Source organism: Passer montanus, unplaced genomic scaffold (genome assembly GCF_014805655.1).
Source record: "Passer montanus isolate IOZ18808 unplaced genomic scaffold, ASM1480565v1 scaffold4, whole genome shotgun sequence".
Lineage (NCBI taxonomy): Eukaryota > Metazoa > Chordata > Aves > Passeriformes > Passeridae > Passer > Passer montanus.
Window position 1 is genome coordinate 14,599,660 of NW_024368818.1, and position 17,447 is coordinate 14,617,106.

At 38.1% G+C, this 17,447-nt stretch overlaps 1 protein-coding gene across 1 annotated transcript in view; it reads right to left on the reverse strand.

Annotated features, from left to right (window-relative positions):
• Positions 1-17,447, reverse strand: part of TMEM135 (transmembrane protein 135) — a 159,444-nt gene that overhangs the window by 90,067 nt on the left and 51,930 nt on the right. Inside the window, exon 5 of the mRNA XM_039718506.1 lies at positions 1,076-1,141. Coding sequence (XP_039574440.1) covers positions 1,076-1,141 — 66 coding nt within the window. The remainder of the gene's footprint in view (positions 1-1,075; positions 1,142-17,447) is intronic.

Genomic DNA, 17,447 nt, shown 5'->3' on the forward strand with positions numbered 1-17,447 from the left:
TCTGGAAATGGCATTACATTCTTCTGCAGAAAATAGCAGTACACAAAATTCAGAGAGGACCCATATATTCAGAAAAGCTATAACTACTTTAAAGACAATGGCAGGACATGATATCTCAGGTACATCTTCAGACACTGATGCAGAGTTACATTATTTTGTCACAAAAAAGAGATTAAGGCAACCTCATCAGCAAAAGGAACCTTTACAGTACAGCTGGGACTCCAGAGTCACTGTAGGTCAAGATTCCAGACTAAACACTGTGTCTCTGATAAGAACTTTTCACAAACTTATTAGTAATTTGATCAAAATAATATTACCATGAGAAAACACTGGGTTTTCTGATACTGAAAAACCCCACACACTGTAGCATCCAGCTGTGGCAATGCCCAGATCATTTCTCATTTTCAGCATCATGACTGACTGTAATATTTTATTTTTAATTTTAAATCCAACCTAAGTATAAATGGCACCAACTCATATTGGACATACTTAATCATAACATTCAAAACCATGTTAACCAGATATAAAACTGTACAAAGAAGGGAAAAAAATGTTCACCACAAACAGAAGCATGTATGAGCAACATAATATTCAAATACATTTAGCCTCTCCGGAATAATTGATGCATTAATACATTTATATGTAACATGAAGTTACTATTTCTCAAAACGAACAAAGGATGAAGTAACCTCTCCATAGCTATCCAGTGATAAATACTGATCTCCTGTGAACTTCTCTAGATTTGACCATCCTTAATAGAGAAAATTGAGTGAAAAACTTGGCAAAGCAGCTGAAAGGCTCTCTTGAGCCACTTCTATCATACGGCTAAGTAATGACTGAAGCAAAGAGAATAGAGTATTCTTTGAAAAATATTTCATTTCTGACTGGGCAATATTTAAGTTCCTGTTCTCCTTGAAAACAATACAGGAATGTAGGTATGCACATTATATGTAGTCCAGCTCTCTTCACTTACTTGAAGACAGTATGACTTCCAGGAACTTATAAAACACTATATTAATAAAGCATTATATAAAATATAAACAAGAAACAAAAAAATAGATATATTTAGCCTTACTTCTCCATGTCTCAAAGGTGTGATAGCTCCTCTTGCTACCGCCATTCGGAACAATGTTTCTGTGGCCTGCATCAATAAACACACAGTCAAATTAGTTAGTTAATTATTATAAAAAGACAATACATCTCATGACAATTTGCTTCAACTTTTATACCATTTTTTATATTTTCTGCTACCTTCTAGCACCTATTTTACAATTGAATTGCTCCAGTAATTCCTTTAGAACAACCTGCACAGTTTAGGCAAGGTGACACATGTTGAGGATTTTGGTGTCAGCCTAAGTAACAGTACATCATTCCTCAGGCAACATCACAGCTGTTCCAGAAGACTCTTTGAGCAGGTCAGAGACGCTCAGCCCCAGATAACTCTCCTCCAGAAGCTGCAAAGAACTTCTTGTTGGAAGTCGTAAGGAATATAGTTGGGTTACTGTGGAAAAAATAGCTATATGGCATTTTATGATTCATGAAACTTAATTTCAAAGTTGCTGTTTAACAATACACACTTAAACTGACAAATGTGTATGAAAAAATAGTATGATGCAGTGCTTTTCCTAAAAGCACCTTAGCCCCTCTTAACTCTCAGTAATGGTGGGATTATAAAACACAACACTGTCATGCGCAAATGGCAGGGAACACAAATTTGGGGAAATCTCCTATCTTTGATTAGTTTGAATACCTTTCTGTGTTAGTTGCCCCATCCTTTCTTTGATGCAGCGAGACAATTGGCACATACCTCTGATACAGATATAAGTTTCTGGCTTAATACAAACTATAATAGGTTCTGTACCACTTATCTTCCTACAAGCTGGTTGGAAAAAGGCATGAAAAAAATCTGCAAGTTACATAAATTCACGGACAACAGCATACACATGAACAGATTTGTTTTAAAAACTTGTTTCCATAGCAAACAGTGAAGATGGTTTCAATTTCAGCTGTAAAAAAAACATGGGTTTAATATCTGGTTCTAATTAAAAAAATACCCTGACATTTAAGGATCTATGTTAAGCAGAAGTTAGCAGGCTGTTTGGGAAAAAACAACAACAACTACAACCAGATTTAGAAAGTTTACAAATAAAAGCAGTTTGCAGTAGCTGATCATCTTTCCAAACAGCGATTTGAAAAAAAAAAAGCATCTCAGTGTTTCCATGATTGCATGACTTCCTGAGTTCTCACTACCACTACCTTAAGAAAGCTGCACCTCAATAAATGTGGTATCAAAGACATTTCTTGAGCTAATTCCTCAGTCCTCCTAGAGACAGATTAAGTGAGGCTTATTCTTTCCTACGTAATTTTCTAAAATAACTTAATAAAAGATATTTAGATTACCTTATGTTCTCCCCACACCCCTGTAAATGAATGTGTACACCCCAGAACACTGGGCTGCAATATGTATTACTTCATTTACACCCTCAAGGATGCAGCGCAGTGCTCCAATGTGATTCTCCTTCTCAAACCTTTCTTCCCTGAGAGATTAAGTGAACCTCACACAACCTTTTGTATTTCACAAAATTGGCTTCTTTCACCAAGGTTTTTAGGGATGTTGCAACCAAATTGAGCATTCTGTCAATACAGCTAAGCTGCTTTTGATTCTTTTGAAAACCATTGGTGTGTGTGACTTTCTTTTCACATCTACTAGTAAAAGACCTCTCTTAGTACACTTGTACTCACCTTGTTAATGCCAGATGTCAAAACCATTTAGAAACAAGGAAAAATCATAGCAATAGCAAATGCAACATCACAGATGCCTTCCAGTAGGCTACCCTTCACTAAGAAGATTAGCCCTACAAACACAGCTTCCCACACAAACTGCATGGTGGGGATGAGGCCACCCATAGCCTTTCACCGGCAATGACAAGGCTGGAGAAAGAGCTATTGGGGATTTCAGCATGCAAAATCCAAGAGGAGCCTTAAAGAAGTTTATCTTTCAAAACATTAATCAGGCCAAGCCTACTGTTGGTGTAACCTTTAATGTGAAGGAGGTGGACAGTGGCAGTAAATAGTTCAGGTCTGCATTCTTTTGACAAAGCAAACTAGGTGTGAACATGTGGAGATTCAGTAAGGCAATGTCTTACAAGGTAGAAGAGCATGATGTAACCATTCAGAATTTTTTAACATCTTCACAGGGCTATAACATCACACAGACTAATGATAAAAATAATCAGCTAGCAAAAATTTGCCAGTATTAAAATACAAATTTATCTCTAACACTTCTGTTTTTTTAAAGCTTCCACACTGTCTTCAATTTCCATCTTTTTCCCTTCTGTCCTGCAAATGAAGAAACAATCATACTGGACCATGTCCAAGGAAGTGTAGCAGCCCTGGAAAAGGGTCTGAAACACAAGTCTTATGAGGAGCAGCTGAAGGAGCTGGGGATGTTTAGTCTGGGGAAAAGAAGGCTCAGATGGGACCTTATCCCACTCTGCAACTGCCTGAAAGGAGGTTATAACCAGGTGAGGGTCAGTCTCTTCTCCCAGGTAACAAGTGACAGGTCAAGAAATGATCTCAAATTGTACTAGGGGAGAGGTTTAGATTGGCTATTAGGAAAAGTTTCTTCCTGGAAAGGGTTTTAAAGCACTTGAACACAGGCTGCCATGGGAAGTGTTTGAGTCACCATCCCTGGAAGGTGCTTAAAACCATTTGGGGACATGGTTTAGTGGTAGACTTGGCAGTGCTGGGTTAATGGATGGATGGACTCTACGACATTAAAGGCTTTTCTTAGCCTTAACCACTCTATGTTTCTCTCTGATCCTGCTCAAGTTTTCCCTTGAAAAAGCTTCTCTGGGCCCATTTTCAGCATCTCAAAGATCGGAGGTCGCACAACCTCTCTGATCAACATGTTTCAGCATTTCAAAACAACATTTTAAGTGACAAGCCCACAAAAAAAAATGCAATTTACAGATGACCTGTAAATTCCTTCTGCTCCCCAAAGAAACACAGCCCAATTCCTCAAATTCTCTCTAAGTGGTGCAAGAGGTTTGTGCCAGCCAAGTGGAAGGATATCCTGCAGTTTCTAGCTGTGACAAGCCAAGACACAAGGAAATCAAAAAACACAGAACATCCTGCTGGCATTCAAGCTGCACATGTTGGATATGAAAGAATAAGCATAAGGGTGGAGAAAGTCAAAATATACGTGGATTGTATATTTTTTTTGAACGTTAGAGACAAACTTCATCATACTTAATGCTCCATAAAGGACAGAGGAAAAAAAAGCTGCATGAGGAACCACAACGGCAATATAAAAGCAACAATATTCTTGCACACCTCATATATTTTCTAAAATTCTATTTATGATAATACCTTGCTGAGAGTAAAAGGATCCCTACAGGACATCAAAACTACTTTGACTAAAAATCCAGTTTATTGAACACATCTTGCCTGACATATCTTTGGTATGTAATTTCAAACCTACCAATGTTACCAGTATAATAATAGCCAATATTTATGCAGCAAAATATTTGCATACAACTTGTTTCAATATGACTAAATCTACTAGTGACATTTGAGTTCAAAGGATTTACTTTTAAGTAATGTGTTAAAAGATACAAAGTATATTGAACGGCAAGTTTATGTCATTGTATTAAATCTGCTAATAAATATGCAGAGTATAGCTGTCACAAGTCAAACTAGCATAACTGTCCATTTAAGAAATAATAATACTATTCTCAAAGAAACTGCTGACTAGGAATTTAGCTAATTTTTAACTGTTTTCACTAAATATTACTATATACTCAGATATTTTAGAAAGCTGTAAAAACTTGAGATTTATTTGCATTCAATTCACTGTGAATAAGCCTTCTACTCAGCCATGGGAGTCAGAGGTTCCTAAGAAAGCAAACTGTCAACACATGGTTTTAGTGATCTCAGTGTGAAAGAAATGTGTTGCCAAGATGATTGTTACTGAATCCTAAAATTGTTGCTCGTTACAAAGAACGTGTAGTGTGTTACATTACACTTGAGGTGAAATGGCAGCCTGAGTACGCTATCACTCTGTAACGCTGTGCAAGCTCTAATGTCATCTCCAGACAAAGATGACCAACTGTTCCCAGTCCAATAAAGCAGTTGCTTCTGATCAAATTCTTTGCGAGTTAAAAAAAAAAAAAGAGAAACCACTGATTGTATGAAACAGAACTAAAGTGGAAGATAATTGTGCATTATTGATGGAAATGGTAGGAAAAACAGAAACACTGCATTAGACTCCAGATGTCTTGAATTTTCTAGGTATGCACAAAAATAAAGTGGTCTCACATAATGCTTCAGCAGAATAGTTACTGTTTTACCAAAGCTAAAACTGCAAATGCAAGCAGTGCAGAGATTGATCACACAAGTTAATGAATTTAGAAATGTATGCTTTTTAATCACCTGACAAATTTTGGCATCTACTTCTATATGTTCATTAAAAACCCAAAACAAACAGAAAAAAGCCTAATTGAATTCAAATGAAATTTATGCAGATTGTTTATAAGAATAAAAAAGGATGGAATACCACAAAAGATATTTTTTCTCTCCTATTAGGTTTGCTGATCATGGATACAATAGCTAGCTGACAGCTCTGGCCTGTAAAATTTGTGCTTCTTCGTGAAAAGCAAATTACATGAAAAAATGGTTTTGACAGTCTATCTTAAACCATTAATAACAACCTTTTGACTTGATTATATATGAACTATTGTTATAGTCCTTATTAGCTAACCATCACACAACTTTTGAAAACAAGGAGTGCTAGATAAAACAGATCTGGTGAGATTCAGAAGCAATAATGACTAGGAAAACACAGAAGAAGTTTTTGAATTTTTTTTCCTCAATTCTGTCCACAAAAACTCAAATGTAAAGCAACTGTCTGCATTTAAACCTTACTCAAGATGACAGATTTAACTGAGGAACTTAATTATTGTTGCAACTTTTAATGAAATTACCACAATACCAAAACAGAATGCGTTGCCATTCTATATACTTTAGAAATTTAAAATATATAATAAATATGTCAAAATACAATACTGAAGCTGAACTGAAGCTTTCAAAAAGTCAGATACTAAATTCCTACTCTCTGAAAAACCCTAAAAAGTTCCATTAATTCCATTGTAAAGATGTAAATTCCATATATCTCCATCTTTTACTTTGTTGAATTACTCCAAATGTCTATGCCTTCATTACTGAACTACTGGAACCTTATTTGTACAATGAGTAGATCAGCCTATATTTAACATCTGCAAGACACAAGCTCTTTCCAGTCACCCATTAATAGATCAAATAATATCCTACCTTTACTTTCAATAAATGTAACTTAATTGTGAACTCTCTAAAGCCTAAACAATTTAAACCCCACGATAAAGAATATTTTACAGAGTTTATGAAAGCCTTGTATCCATTTTCCAAAAGTCTCCAATTGTTTTCCCAAATTAAGCTTTCAGAATGTGCTGCACCAAACCCTCACCTTTGCTTCCCATAATACTTGATCTCTCTCTCCTCTGGTTACTTACCCAACATTTATGCAAACAAAGCACACATCTGGCCATGTATCTTATAGTACTATATGGAAAATACTGTATTTACTTTCTTAAATAATAAGCATGTGTTGATTCCCTAACTTGAGTTTGGAGACATGCGAAACACATCACTAATATAGCATAAGTAAATCAGTATTAAAACTAACAAGACTAACAGCATAGTAACTTTTTAGAGTTGTCTTGCTCATTCCTGAGACCATTTTCGGCTTTGTCATGTAAACACGCGTTCAAATTTGTACACAGTTCAGTGTAACTTCTATTCCATTTACAAATTCCGTTTGCTCATTGACCTGAATGTGCACTTTCAGGGTTAATAAACCACCTTATGAATTAATTTATCTCTACCCTCTACCTAACTAAACTATCCTGATCTTCCTCCCTGCTGCAGTCTGCTCAGGAACCTCAGCCTCTCCTTAGACAGCTTTGTAATTTACAATTGCAGAACACACGCTCAACAAACCAGGCATGGAAATAATCACATGATATATGTTACTAAGAGGTTGAAATAAAAAACATTTGTATGTATTTATCTTAATCTGAAGCTAGTAGTCTGCAGTTGTGGTATTTGTAATATTTGCCAAGATTATGATAATTGTTTTTTTTCTCCTGACTTCTCCTTTACCTGTTTCTCTTCCTTTCCTTCCTCCCAGCCCCCTCACAAAAAATGCTTGGTATTTACATTGGGATTCCTGGTCCCAGCCTGTAACTGACTTTCACCTTTTTCTAGTTTTCTCGGCATGAAGGATTGAAGGGCTCAACATTGCAATTAACTAAGTATCAGGAAGCCAGAAAAAAAAATAAATCCAGCAGTACAATGCTCATGAACTGAATTACCCACAAACCAGGCCAGCAGCCAGCATGGGAAACTGGAGAAATAGGCCATTTAAACGCCCCTGCCTTGACAGAAATGCCAGAAAAAGGAGGTCCAAGCAAGCCTGCCCCATCATCATAATGGAACAGAGGTTTCTGCATCTGAGAAATGATCCAGTGAAGCCAATTTAAACCTTCCTTTTTTCCTATCACACAACAGAAGGACAGCAAACAGCTGCAAGCCAGCCTGCAGAAAGCACATGACAACTGTCAAACCTGGTTTTGATTAGTAATGCTGCCAGAGCAGAAGATAGTGGCCAAAAGACCAGTCTGGCCAGACCAGGAATATACAAGCACATTTGCTTGTCTCCCAGGATTTAGGGGCAGCACAATCTTCAGATTTTCAGCTCCAAAACGGTGAGAAGGAGCACTCATCATGCTTCATATCCCTTTATCCCATTTGAAACTGATCCATGGAGAACTTTGCTGCTGCCTGGCCAAAGGCTACTGAAGAAACAATAGGTCTGAAGAAATAACAGGTCTAACAAGGCTTGATGTAGTCACCAAGTTCTCAGGATAAAACGCCAGCACTGCCCTGAATCCAGAGCTGTAATGAACTCCAACACTATACAGAATTATCGAATGGTTTGGGTTGGACAGGACATCTACAGACCATCTAGTCCACCTCCCCTGCCATGGGCAGGGACCCCCTCCACTGGACCAGGTTGCTCAAAGCCCCATTCAATCTGGTCTTATCACTTCCATGGAATGCGTCAGCCACATCTCAGGACAAACTGTTCCAGTGCCTCACCACCCTCACAGCAAAGAATTTCTTTCTTTCTTTATAATCTAAACCTGCTCTCTTTCGGTTTAAAACCATTGACCCTAGTCCTGTCACCACACACACTTCCGAAATGTTTGTCCCCATCTTTCTCTTAAGTCCACTTCAAGTACTGAAAGGCTACAGTGAGGTGTCCCTGGAATCTTCTCCAAGCTGAACAACCACAACTCTCCCAGCCCATCTTTGTAAGAGAGGTGCTCCAGCCCTCTCATCATCTTTGTGGATATGTTCCAACGGGTCCATGTCCTTTTTATGTTGGAGACCCCGCAGCTGAACACAGCACTCCAGGTAGGATCTGATGAGAGCTGAGCAGAGGGACAGAATCCCTTCCCTCACCCTGCTGCTCATGCTGCTTTGGATGTAGCCCAGGATGAGGCCAGCTGTCTGGGCTGTAAGTTCATATTCCCAAGTCATGTTGAGCTTGTCATCCACCAACAGGCCTTGGGGGTTCTTCACTCCAGGGCTGCTTTCAATCCATTCTGTATGCTCAATCTGTATTTGTGCTTGGGCTTGCCCCAGCCCAAGTACAGCTTCTTACCCTTGGCCTTGTTGATCATCCTACACTTATTACTACATCTTTGCCTGTCCATTTTGATTCTTGGCTGTGAGTTCGTAGCACCACACCCTCCTCACCTTAAGAGCACTGGTGAAAGAAACACAGCAGAAGAGAAGACAGGGTGTGTGACATCGTTACAGGCGCCAGGAAGTTCCTGTAGAATTCATTCCCAAGCTATTATAAGTAAGTGAAGCCAAACTCTTCTGCCACACAAGTTAAAGAAGACTGAGGTGAGTTTTCATGGTCCACCTGTAGTTCCTTGGTGAGTTACTGGGACAACAGAGAGTAAAATCAAAAGATCCTTGATCTCTCTTCTTCACTCTAACCCCTGAAAAATGGCAAATATTTAAACACCAGCAAGCTATTCCAGCAGCCTTGGATCTTGCAACAGACATTCACTATGACCAGTAAATTAATGAGAGCTGCATATTTAGACAGCTTTATTTCATATTATCCAAGCACATGTTCTGGAATTCCAGACTAATTTAAACAGTCATTTACAATTCCTTTATCTGCCTTCATTGACCAGAATTTCTTGTTAGCGTGAACTCTGAGCGGGTTCAATTCAGTACTTCAGTACATTCCCTACAAGTTTTACGAGATTTACATTTAATGTGTTTCACAACCAGGGCCCTTTTTCTTCAGGGGATTACCTCACCTTTTACATTTCCCACTGGTAGCAATTTTAAGTAGTAGCTCTCTGTATTTGCAAATGGAACAAAAATTTCTTTGTCTCAATTGGTTTGTTTCCATGTATTGTGATTTACTCACAGTGTTATGTGCTAAACTAATATGAATCCAATCCAAAAAACAATTTTAAATTAGTGATTTATCATGACCACGGTGGAAACAGTACAATAGATTACACTGACTTTGCATGAGACACTTAACTCACTTCCCAAACTTGTTGTTTAAACACGTATATGTCACACAATCTTTCAGAACTAACTAGAAACAGAGCACACAAGTTAACACTACTTCATTTTTGGGGGAGCTTATAAAAAGTTTTACTGATGGTAGACAACAGCTAAATTGCTTTTGAGGAAGAATATGTCTGTTTTGGTGATGACCTAAAATAAAACAGTGTGATTTATCACATGGTCTTATCTATAAAACACTTAACTAAATCAGATGCTGATTGTGATTGAAACCACTTAATACAAAATAATCAGCAAGAAAATGCAGAAAGCCATATACTCCATAGGAAATGGTAATTAACTACCAATGTAATGTAGTACTCTGAATCATTTTTTAATCAACTTTTTTTCTTTTTAGAAGAAGTGAAAATTTCATTGCTTAGAACAGTATTTTGAGAACTGGTGGAAACACTGGTCAAATTCTTCCTATTCTCAAGAAAGCTGTTCTTACTTTGGCCATGAATAACTATTAGAAACCCTCACTTATGGGCTTCACAACACTCAAGAGTTTGCAAGTGAAGCCATTTCAGACAAACTAAATGAGCAAGAATTCTTATTCCCAAGCATTTTTTCCTCAAAATTGACAGAACAACAGTCTCTCCAGCATCTAGAATCACCCCTTTCTGCCAAGCAGTGCAAAGCCCATAGCAAAGCATGCATGCACGCTGTTTTCTCTTTTCAAGAAAAGCAGAAAACTTTTATCACAAGACTAATCTCAGGAGGAAGCCACACTTCTCCTTCACACACACCATCAGAAGAGCCATGTCTACTTTCAACTTTTTAAGGCTGTTGACAGAAGCCATGGTGCAGCTGTACTCCACAAGCCCTGCTGCATTACGCACATGTACAACAGCAAAAAGTAGTAAAATCTGTCAAATCTGTTCAAACAAAAGGCATGAGAATTCACCACCTCTAATTTTGTAGCTAAAGAATTCTAAGTGTACAAATCTGGAGGATTTACCCATTTATAGCATTAGTCTAAAACGTTTCCCTTCTGTTTCTCTGTCATGCCAGATGAATACTACTCCTTCTTGCTCTTGAGTGTTTTCCATGAAGGGAAGGTAGCTGGCCTGATCCTGCAATGGATGAATTACTGCATCCAGCCCAGCCGCATGACCAGAGGACAAACAGCAAATGTCAAAGCAGAAGAAAGCACCTCTAGCAAGCTGAACTAGTAAAATGCCCTTAAAAATCAAGGCATGAGCCAGACTCAGACTCAAGCCACCTGAAAAGAAGTTGGCTAGGGCCTCCATATCCTGAAACACATTAAATCCAGAGACGTTTTCAGTCAGAACTGTTCGAGAACACTGCAGACACCAAAATTACTGTAGTGAATTGACTTCAATACTATGGAATATTCCTGCCTGGTGTATAATGACTTGGTAATTGCTGCCAACTAACTTTGTCAACCTAACAATAATGGTTTTGTATAGGAAAAAACTGTAGCCTACTTTAACTCAAGAAATATGGGACTTGATTTCTACTTTCATGTGTGGGTTGTCTCAGGGGATATAGGACTTTCATCAAAATTCAGATGGTTGCTACAGACAGTGGTAAAAGAAGAAAATGAAGCTACACAGCAATCAGTGCCAGGTCTGTAAAACTCCTCTTTCTCTAAAACTTGTGAGGCAAATCACAAGGAAACACAATGAGATTACTAGTAAAACAAGCAGAGTGCAGAAAGAAGGGCCAGATTGTAGCTTTTGTTTTTCTTATCTGACATCAGGCAGGACAATTGAAACACAGAGGATTCTTCTGTAAACAGGTAGTGTAGTCTTCTTTCCCAAGGGTGGGAGACCCTCAATCAAGAAATCCTAAAAATCTGCTCCTGATGGTACTACCATGGCAATTCCTCATCCAAAAGAGAAGTAATACTTTTCATTTACCTCCCAAAAGTCCTAAAGAACATTGACTTAGTTATTTCCATACACTGCCTTGAGAACATACAGAACAATTACAATTCCAGCGTGGTAAAAAATGTAACCAAATAAAGGGGCAACTGCCTCAGCTTTCTAACACTGAATCACGCCAAGTTATTGAATATTTTTTGAACACAATCCAAATAAATAATTCTATGATTCTACTTCTCATGCAAAAAATAGTTACTATATTTACCACTCATAGCCCACTGATGAGAACAAATTTTAAGAGACTGTGAAGTATTTACAGACTGCAGGTGAGGAGTGTAAGAGAAAAGCCACTGGAGGAACTGATAACCTGTATTTTATGGAAGTTTTGAACGCACCAATAGTTACAGTTATGAAACTGAGCAGCTGCTAATCTGCAAGACATCTACAATCTTTTATTGGGAATGAGCAATGTTCCCAAGGAAAAGACAGTGACTGCACAGTTAAAGGCCACTGATTCAGGTCACAGGAGGCACTATCAGTATATCTACTGCTAGATTTACCAAATCAGAAACTGCAGCAGAGCCCTAAGTTAGTCCAAGTGATGTAGAGCTGTATCACAGTGTTGGGAAGGTAATGAGGAGATGGCCTAAAGTTCAGTTCAAATATAGCTCAAAGTCTTGCTTGCTTCCAGCCTCAGGGACAGACAAAGAGAATCTCTTCACCAGACCAGTTTATTACACTACATCTACCTGTTCTCTTTATTTAAAATATGTAATTAACAAAACTACAGAGAGTTTAAGATTTACAGCAAATAGTTTAATCAAGTTCAAACTAACAAGAAAGAAGATCAGGGAACAAAATGTACAGTTATTCCTGGCAAGGTTTAATGGTACTGAATATATATAGTGGGTCTGTTCCACAAGCTGCACAGGATTGCACAGACAGGTTTATTTAACCACGCTGTACATTAGCACGGCCAAATAATAGCTCATACTTCTTAAAGGAAAAGTACATAAATTAAAACAAGTAGACCATTACAGAACAAGGAATTGTCTAAGGAATATAGCAACACTGAAAACAATTTAGAAACCACAGCAGACTATCAAGTGAGCCTAAAACACACAGTGCTCCCCACCAAATCTGGAAATTAATCCTGATAATTCCTGATAATAAAATGTCAAATAAGAACATAAGTCAGAAGCTTTCAGTTGGACTCACTCTTCAGAAAGCTTTCAAAATATGGCTGAAAAAAGGATGCCTCTGTTTTGCAAACATTTGAGAGTAGCTAGCACCATTACAGGGTTAAGGACCATATGTCAGGTCAGGTCTTCACTACAAGTTTGTCCCTCTCATCTATCACATGTTTAAGGTCTCACCTCTTCACTGACAGAATATACAGGAAAAAAAAAAACCAAACTGGTGCTAAAATGGATGGGTTTCATTGACCCTTAAAGAACTTGCATAATCAAAACACCAGAAAAACTGTCAGCATGAACTGTCAACAGTAAGATGCTCCTCCAAGACAGCTCTGTTCCATGCTTTATGCTCACACAAGTATCTGTACAGAAACACTCTCTGATAGCAGCCAACTCCTTCACTCAGTAAAGAGAGAAGGATGAATTACCACTTTACAAAAGCCTACAAATAAAATAGCTTCAACTAAAGCAGTGAGATGTGGATTTGTTGTTTTAAATACATGTCTTACCAAAGCAATTAGCCAACACTCATCTTTCTTAAGTCTGGATTTAAATGCCCAGTAGCTGTTCAAAAATAAGTTACCAAATAGAAGTGTCCAAAAAAGGCTAATGTGAAAGGTTTGTCATCAAGCTGGAAGAGGGCTGTCATCAAACTAGCCAGTAAACCATAATTACTAGCAGAGGCTACAAATAAATCCTATTCCAACTATTCCAGCCTTCATAACTGGTAAAGACTCTCTGTGGCAGGGGACAGAATAATTTAAATAAAACATAAAAAAGCACATCCTTTTTTGGGAGGGAAATATGTGTGCGTGTGTGTGTAGAAAGGGCTAAAGGGCCATTCTCAAACCTTTCCTATACACCAAGGTCTCATTTCCAGCATGTACTACAGATACACATGGTCATAAACAGCCAGACCCCATTACAGGTTCCAAAATGCAAGTGCCACAGAAACATGGAGAAGTGACTCGGGATTAGGCTTCAGGAATTGCTGGAGTCTCTGTGGCTGGCACCCACAGAGCCAGAAAGGCAGAATGAATGGATCCCTCAGTGGTTTACAGTAATTAGGCACATTTCTGAAACTGGCGCTGTGATTGCTTCGTCTGCACTAATTGAGCACAATGCAAAGCAGTGCTCTGAAATGCCAAATGGCACATTTAACAACCTTATAAAGGAGCCAGGAGTACAGATTCCTTCTTTTTTTTTCCTTAATGAAAAAAAAAAAAAAAAAGCACTGGCCTAACTTGTCACTGCACAATACAGAGAGCTGGAAACTTCCCAAAATTGCTCTGTAAGTGTTGTTTTATTAGCCTGAGACTGTTAATAAATATATTGTAAATGAACTTATACTTGCTTGGGTGAACATAAAGAAAGAATTGTATCACTGTTCTTACAATGTTTGCAATTTACTCTAGTTCTTCACTTTTTTAATCCTAGTTACACTGTTTCTATACTAGTGTACCTTAGCAACTGACATTTATTTGGGCCATAAATTACCCTAATGCAGTTTAGTGCTCTTTCATAAATTTTACTAACACAACACTTACAGAACATAGACTTGTATTAATTAAACCCATGCCTACACAAATCAAACATTTCCTTTTAATGTTTTTACTTACTGCTAATTCTGGAAAACATACAAAAGGACAAAGGCTTTCTCTTCTCTTTCACCAGGTGTGAATATACATATACATAAATATACACATAAAATGTGGGGGTTTAAATGTGTATCTCATTACCAGTGTGTCACAGCTGATAACTGACAATCTCTGAGAAGAAAAATATTGTCTTCCAAGAACTTGGCATACTGAGCTACAAATTAGATCCCTTCATTAAGAGAAACGTAATTAACTCTTAGCAATTTCCACTTTTGACTTCAGTACTGCAAGACTTCCATTACTTGTCAGAAACAGCTTTAGCAATTTCAAACCCTAAATGTTAAGAGTCTTTCAAGATTAACACTTGAGTCCTGTAACAGAAGTTTAAGAAATTTGAAAAAAGGCTTGTTTCCTATAAGAACAAAAAAATGTTTGAGGAACATATTTATAAGATAGGAAAACTAAATACTAAGGTAATTTTGGTTTTTCAATGCTTTTCATGCCCAAGTTTAGTTTTAAAATGGAAAAAATAAAGCCATTGTTATGCAATATCTGTATATGAATATTCAATAAATATTCTGAATAACTACAGCAGTAGAGCACACTACAGTACAGGAAGACACATGACATATATATGACAACGTGTGTAATATGCACTTAAGGTGCTACTTAGCCACACTTGTCTCCTATTTGCCAACATTTGAAAATATGTTGTATTTTGTACAGAAAATACATTGTACCAAATCAAAAGCAGAACAACCTGAGGTGCTGCACACCCTGTCCTGGGCTCCTGCCTCCCTCAGGCAAAGCCCCTGGGCTCCTGACACATGGAACTTGAGGTGAGCAGCAAAACAATCCCACCACTGACATAGCCAAGACCTCACAGAATGCCTACAACCACAAAGCACTCAGACAGACTGCCCTGTGTAAGGCAGCATCTGCTCTGCTGGAAGCAGAGCATGAAGCCCCAGGTTCTGTGTTTAGCCTGCTCTGGTCACTCACTCACTAGAAGAGAAAGGGCAGGTCTGTGTGCCCCCAGCTGCACACACACACCAATCCCACCCCCGACAGCAGGAAGCATTGCTCCCAGGCACACATAAACTCTACACAGGCATTTAATCCAACATGACATATTTGTGAACAATTTAAGCTAACACAGCAGCACTTACACCACAGTAAAACCTTAGAGATACGATAAATAATTTACAAGAGCAATGCAGTCACCAGCAGTGTTTGTTTTCTCAGTGGTCTTTATTAAACCAAATCACTGGGATTAAAGCTACTACAACAAAAACTGGAGACAGACATGAGTGGGTTGACAACTCTTCTGTTTGTTCAAGCCTCCTTACTGAGAAGACTCGAATTAAATATGACCAGAAATAAATTTGTCACAATACAATTTTAATTCTCAAATATCTGGAACCAATTAACTTTGGGAAAGTTTCAAAAGGGCCACCCAGTGATACACACAAAATCATTTGTGTCTGCTGTCTTGTTTGTGATAATTTTTTTTATTGCTACCTCAGTTTCAGATGTCAGAGTAATGACTTCCACATTCCGATAAAAATGTGAATTGAATCCATATGGAAAAGATGCTCAAGCCCATCAAAATCAAAAGAGCTCCCCTATTCCTAAGTTCTTATACAAAGAATTTTATGAAGGCTAACATTTTGACTATTCTCAATCAAAACCAGGAAATTTTTAATATTCTCAAAGACTCAGATACATCTTTCTGTGACATATCTATTACTTAAGAGAAACATTAATGTAATCCATTTTACTTAAAAGTCTCCAGTTAAAATTAGCATGTTACCCTTCGAAAGATGTAGCAGCCTTAATTGCCAAATGATTCCACTTCCTGTTAAAATTATTTAGGAAATACACATTACAATTATTTAATGTTCCACACTTTCAGATATTTAGATCAAATATTCCACATACAGCATATTTATCTTCCCACTGAAAAATAACCTAAGGCAATTGCCAAGACTCAAAAGACTGTAAAAGAAGCTATCTCCTCCTTCTTCAGTCACAAAGTCAATGTCCTTTCCATCCTTCCAGCTTGAAAAAAAAATACCTCACCACTCCTCTAGGAGTTTGTTTCTCCTAGATAACAGAGAATAAACAGAGGTACAGGCAGAACTTGTATACACAATTCTCTAAAACCATACAGTATTTCTTTATATTTCTTTTTGAAAAATATCACTTCTGCCTATATTTTCTATGATAATTAAAGAGTACAAGTGCTTCAAAAGTAACAAGGAGGGAAGGGGAAGAGATCTGCTTTATCTGACAAGGTCAGGCAAAACTATTGAATCAGTGTTACAGAAGCCTTCCTAATCACACAGCTAAAAGCTCCCCACTGTCCATCCACTGGAACAGAGACTCCCACATTTGTCAGAGACACAAGCTCAGCTGAAAAGAGCACTCTCCCCATCTGCATAGACTAACAGAGGATTTGGTGAGGTAAGCTACATCCACCCAAGCACACATCATCTCCGAGTAACCAGGTGCTAACAACACACACTGTCTGTCCAGGGATTCAACCACATACACTCTGAAGCACCAAATGCCATGGGGCTTCCCTGCATCTTCTTTAGCACCTGTTTCGCCTGTTTTTTTTTACATACGGTAAGAAGAATTAAGAATTAAGCTTAGATAGAAAATCCTGCTCATGTATGCTCAATTACTTATTCCATGGACAGCAAGGAGAATAAAAAATAAATACAGTTAAGAACCTACACACCAAGAGGCAGTGGGAAGGGGAGGGATGTGCTTCAGCAAGCTCTGCACAGGACTCCTGGAAGTCCAGTAAGTCACCCCACTAACTGTGGGAATCGTTCCTCAGCTTACACAGATGGCTAAACGCCTTCCTGCTGCTGGAACCGAAGTGGCCTGAGGTGCAAGACCTGCCTCGCCAGATGTAGGTGTACAAAGCCTTTGAATTCCCAGTCCACAGGCCAAAGGAGAAATATCTGCATTAGATCCCAGAGCACAGGTCCACAAAGAAGAGTTCCATAACACACACAATTCCTGATTTTGAAAAAGCAACAAGTGCCTGAAAAATACCTTCCCTGCCATACAATGAAGGAAATTCCAGGGCA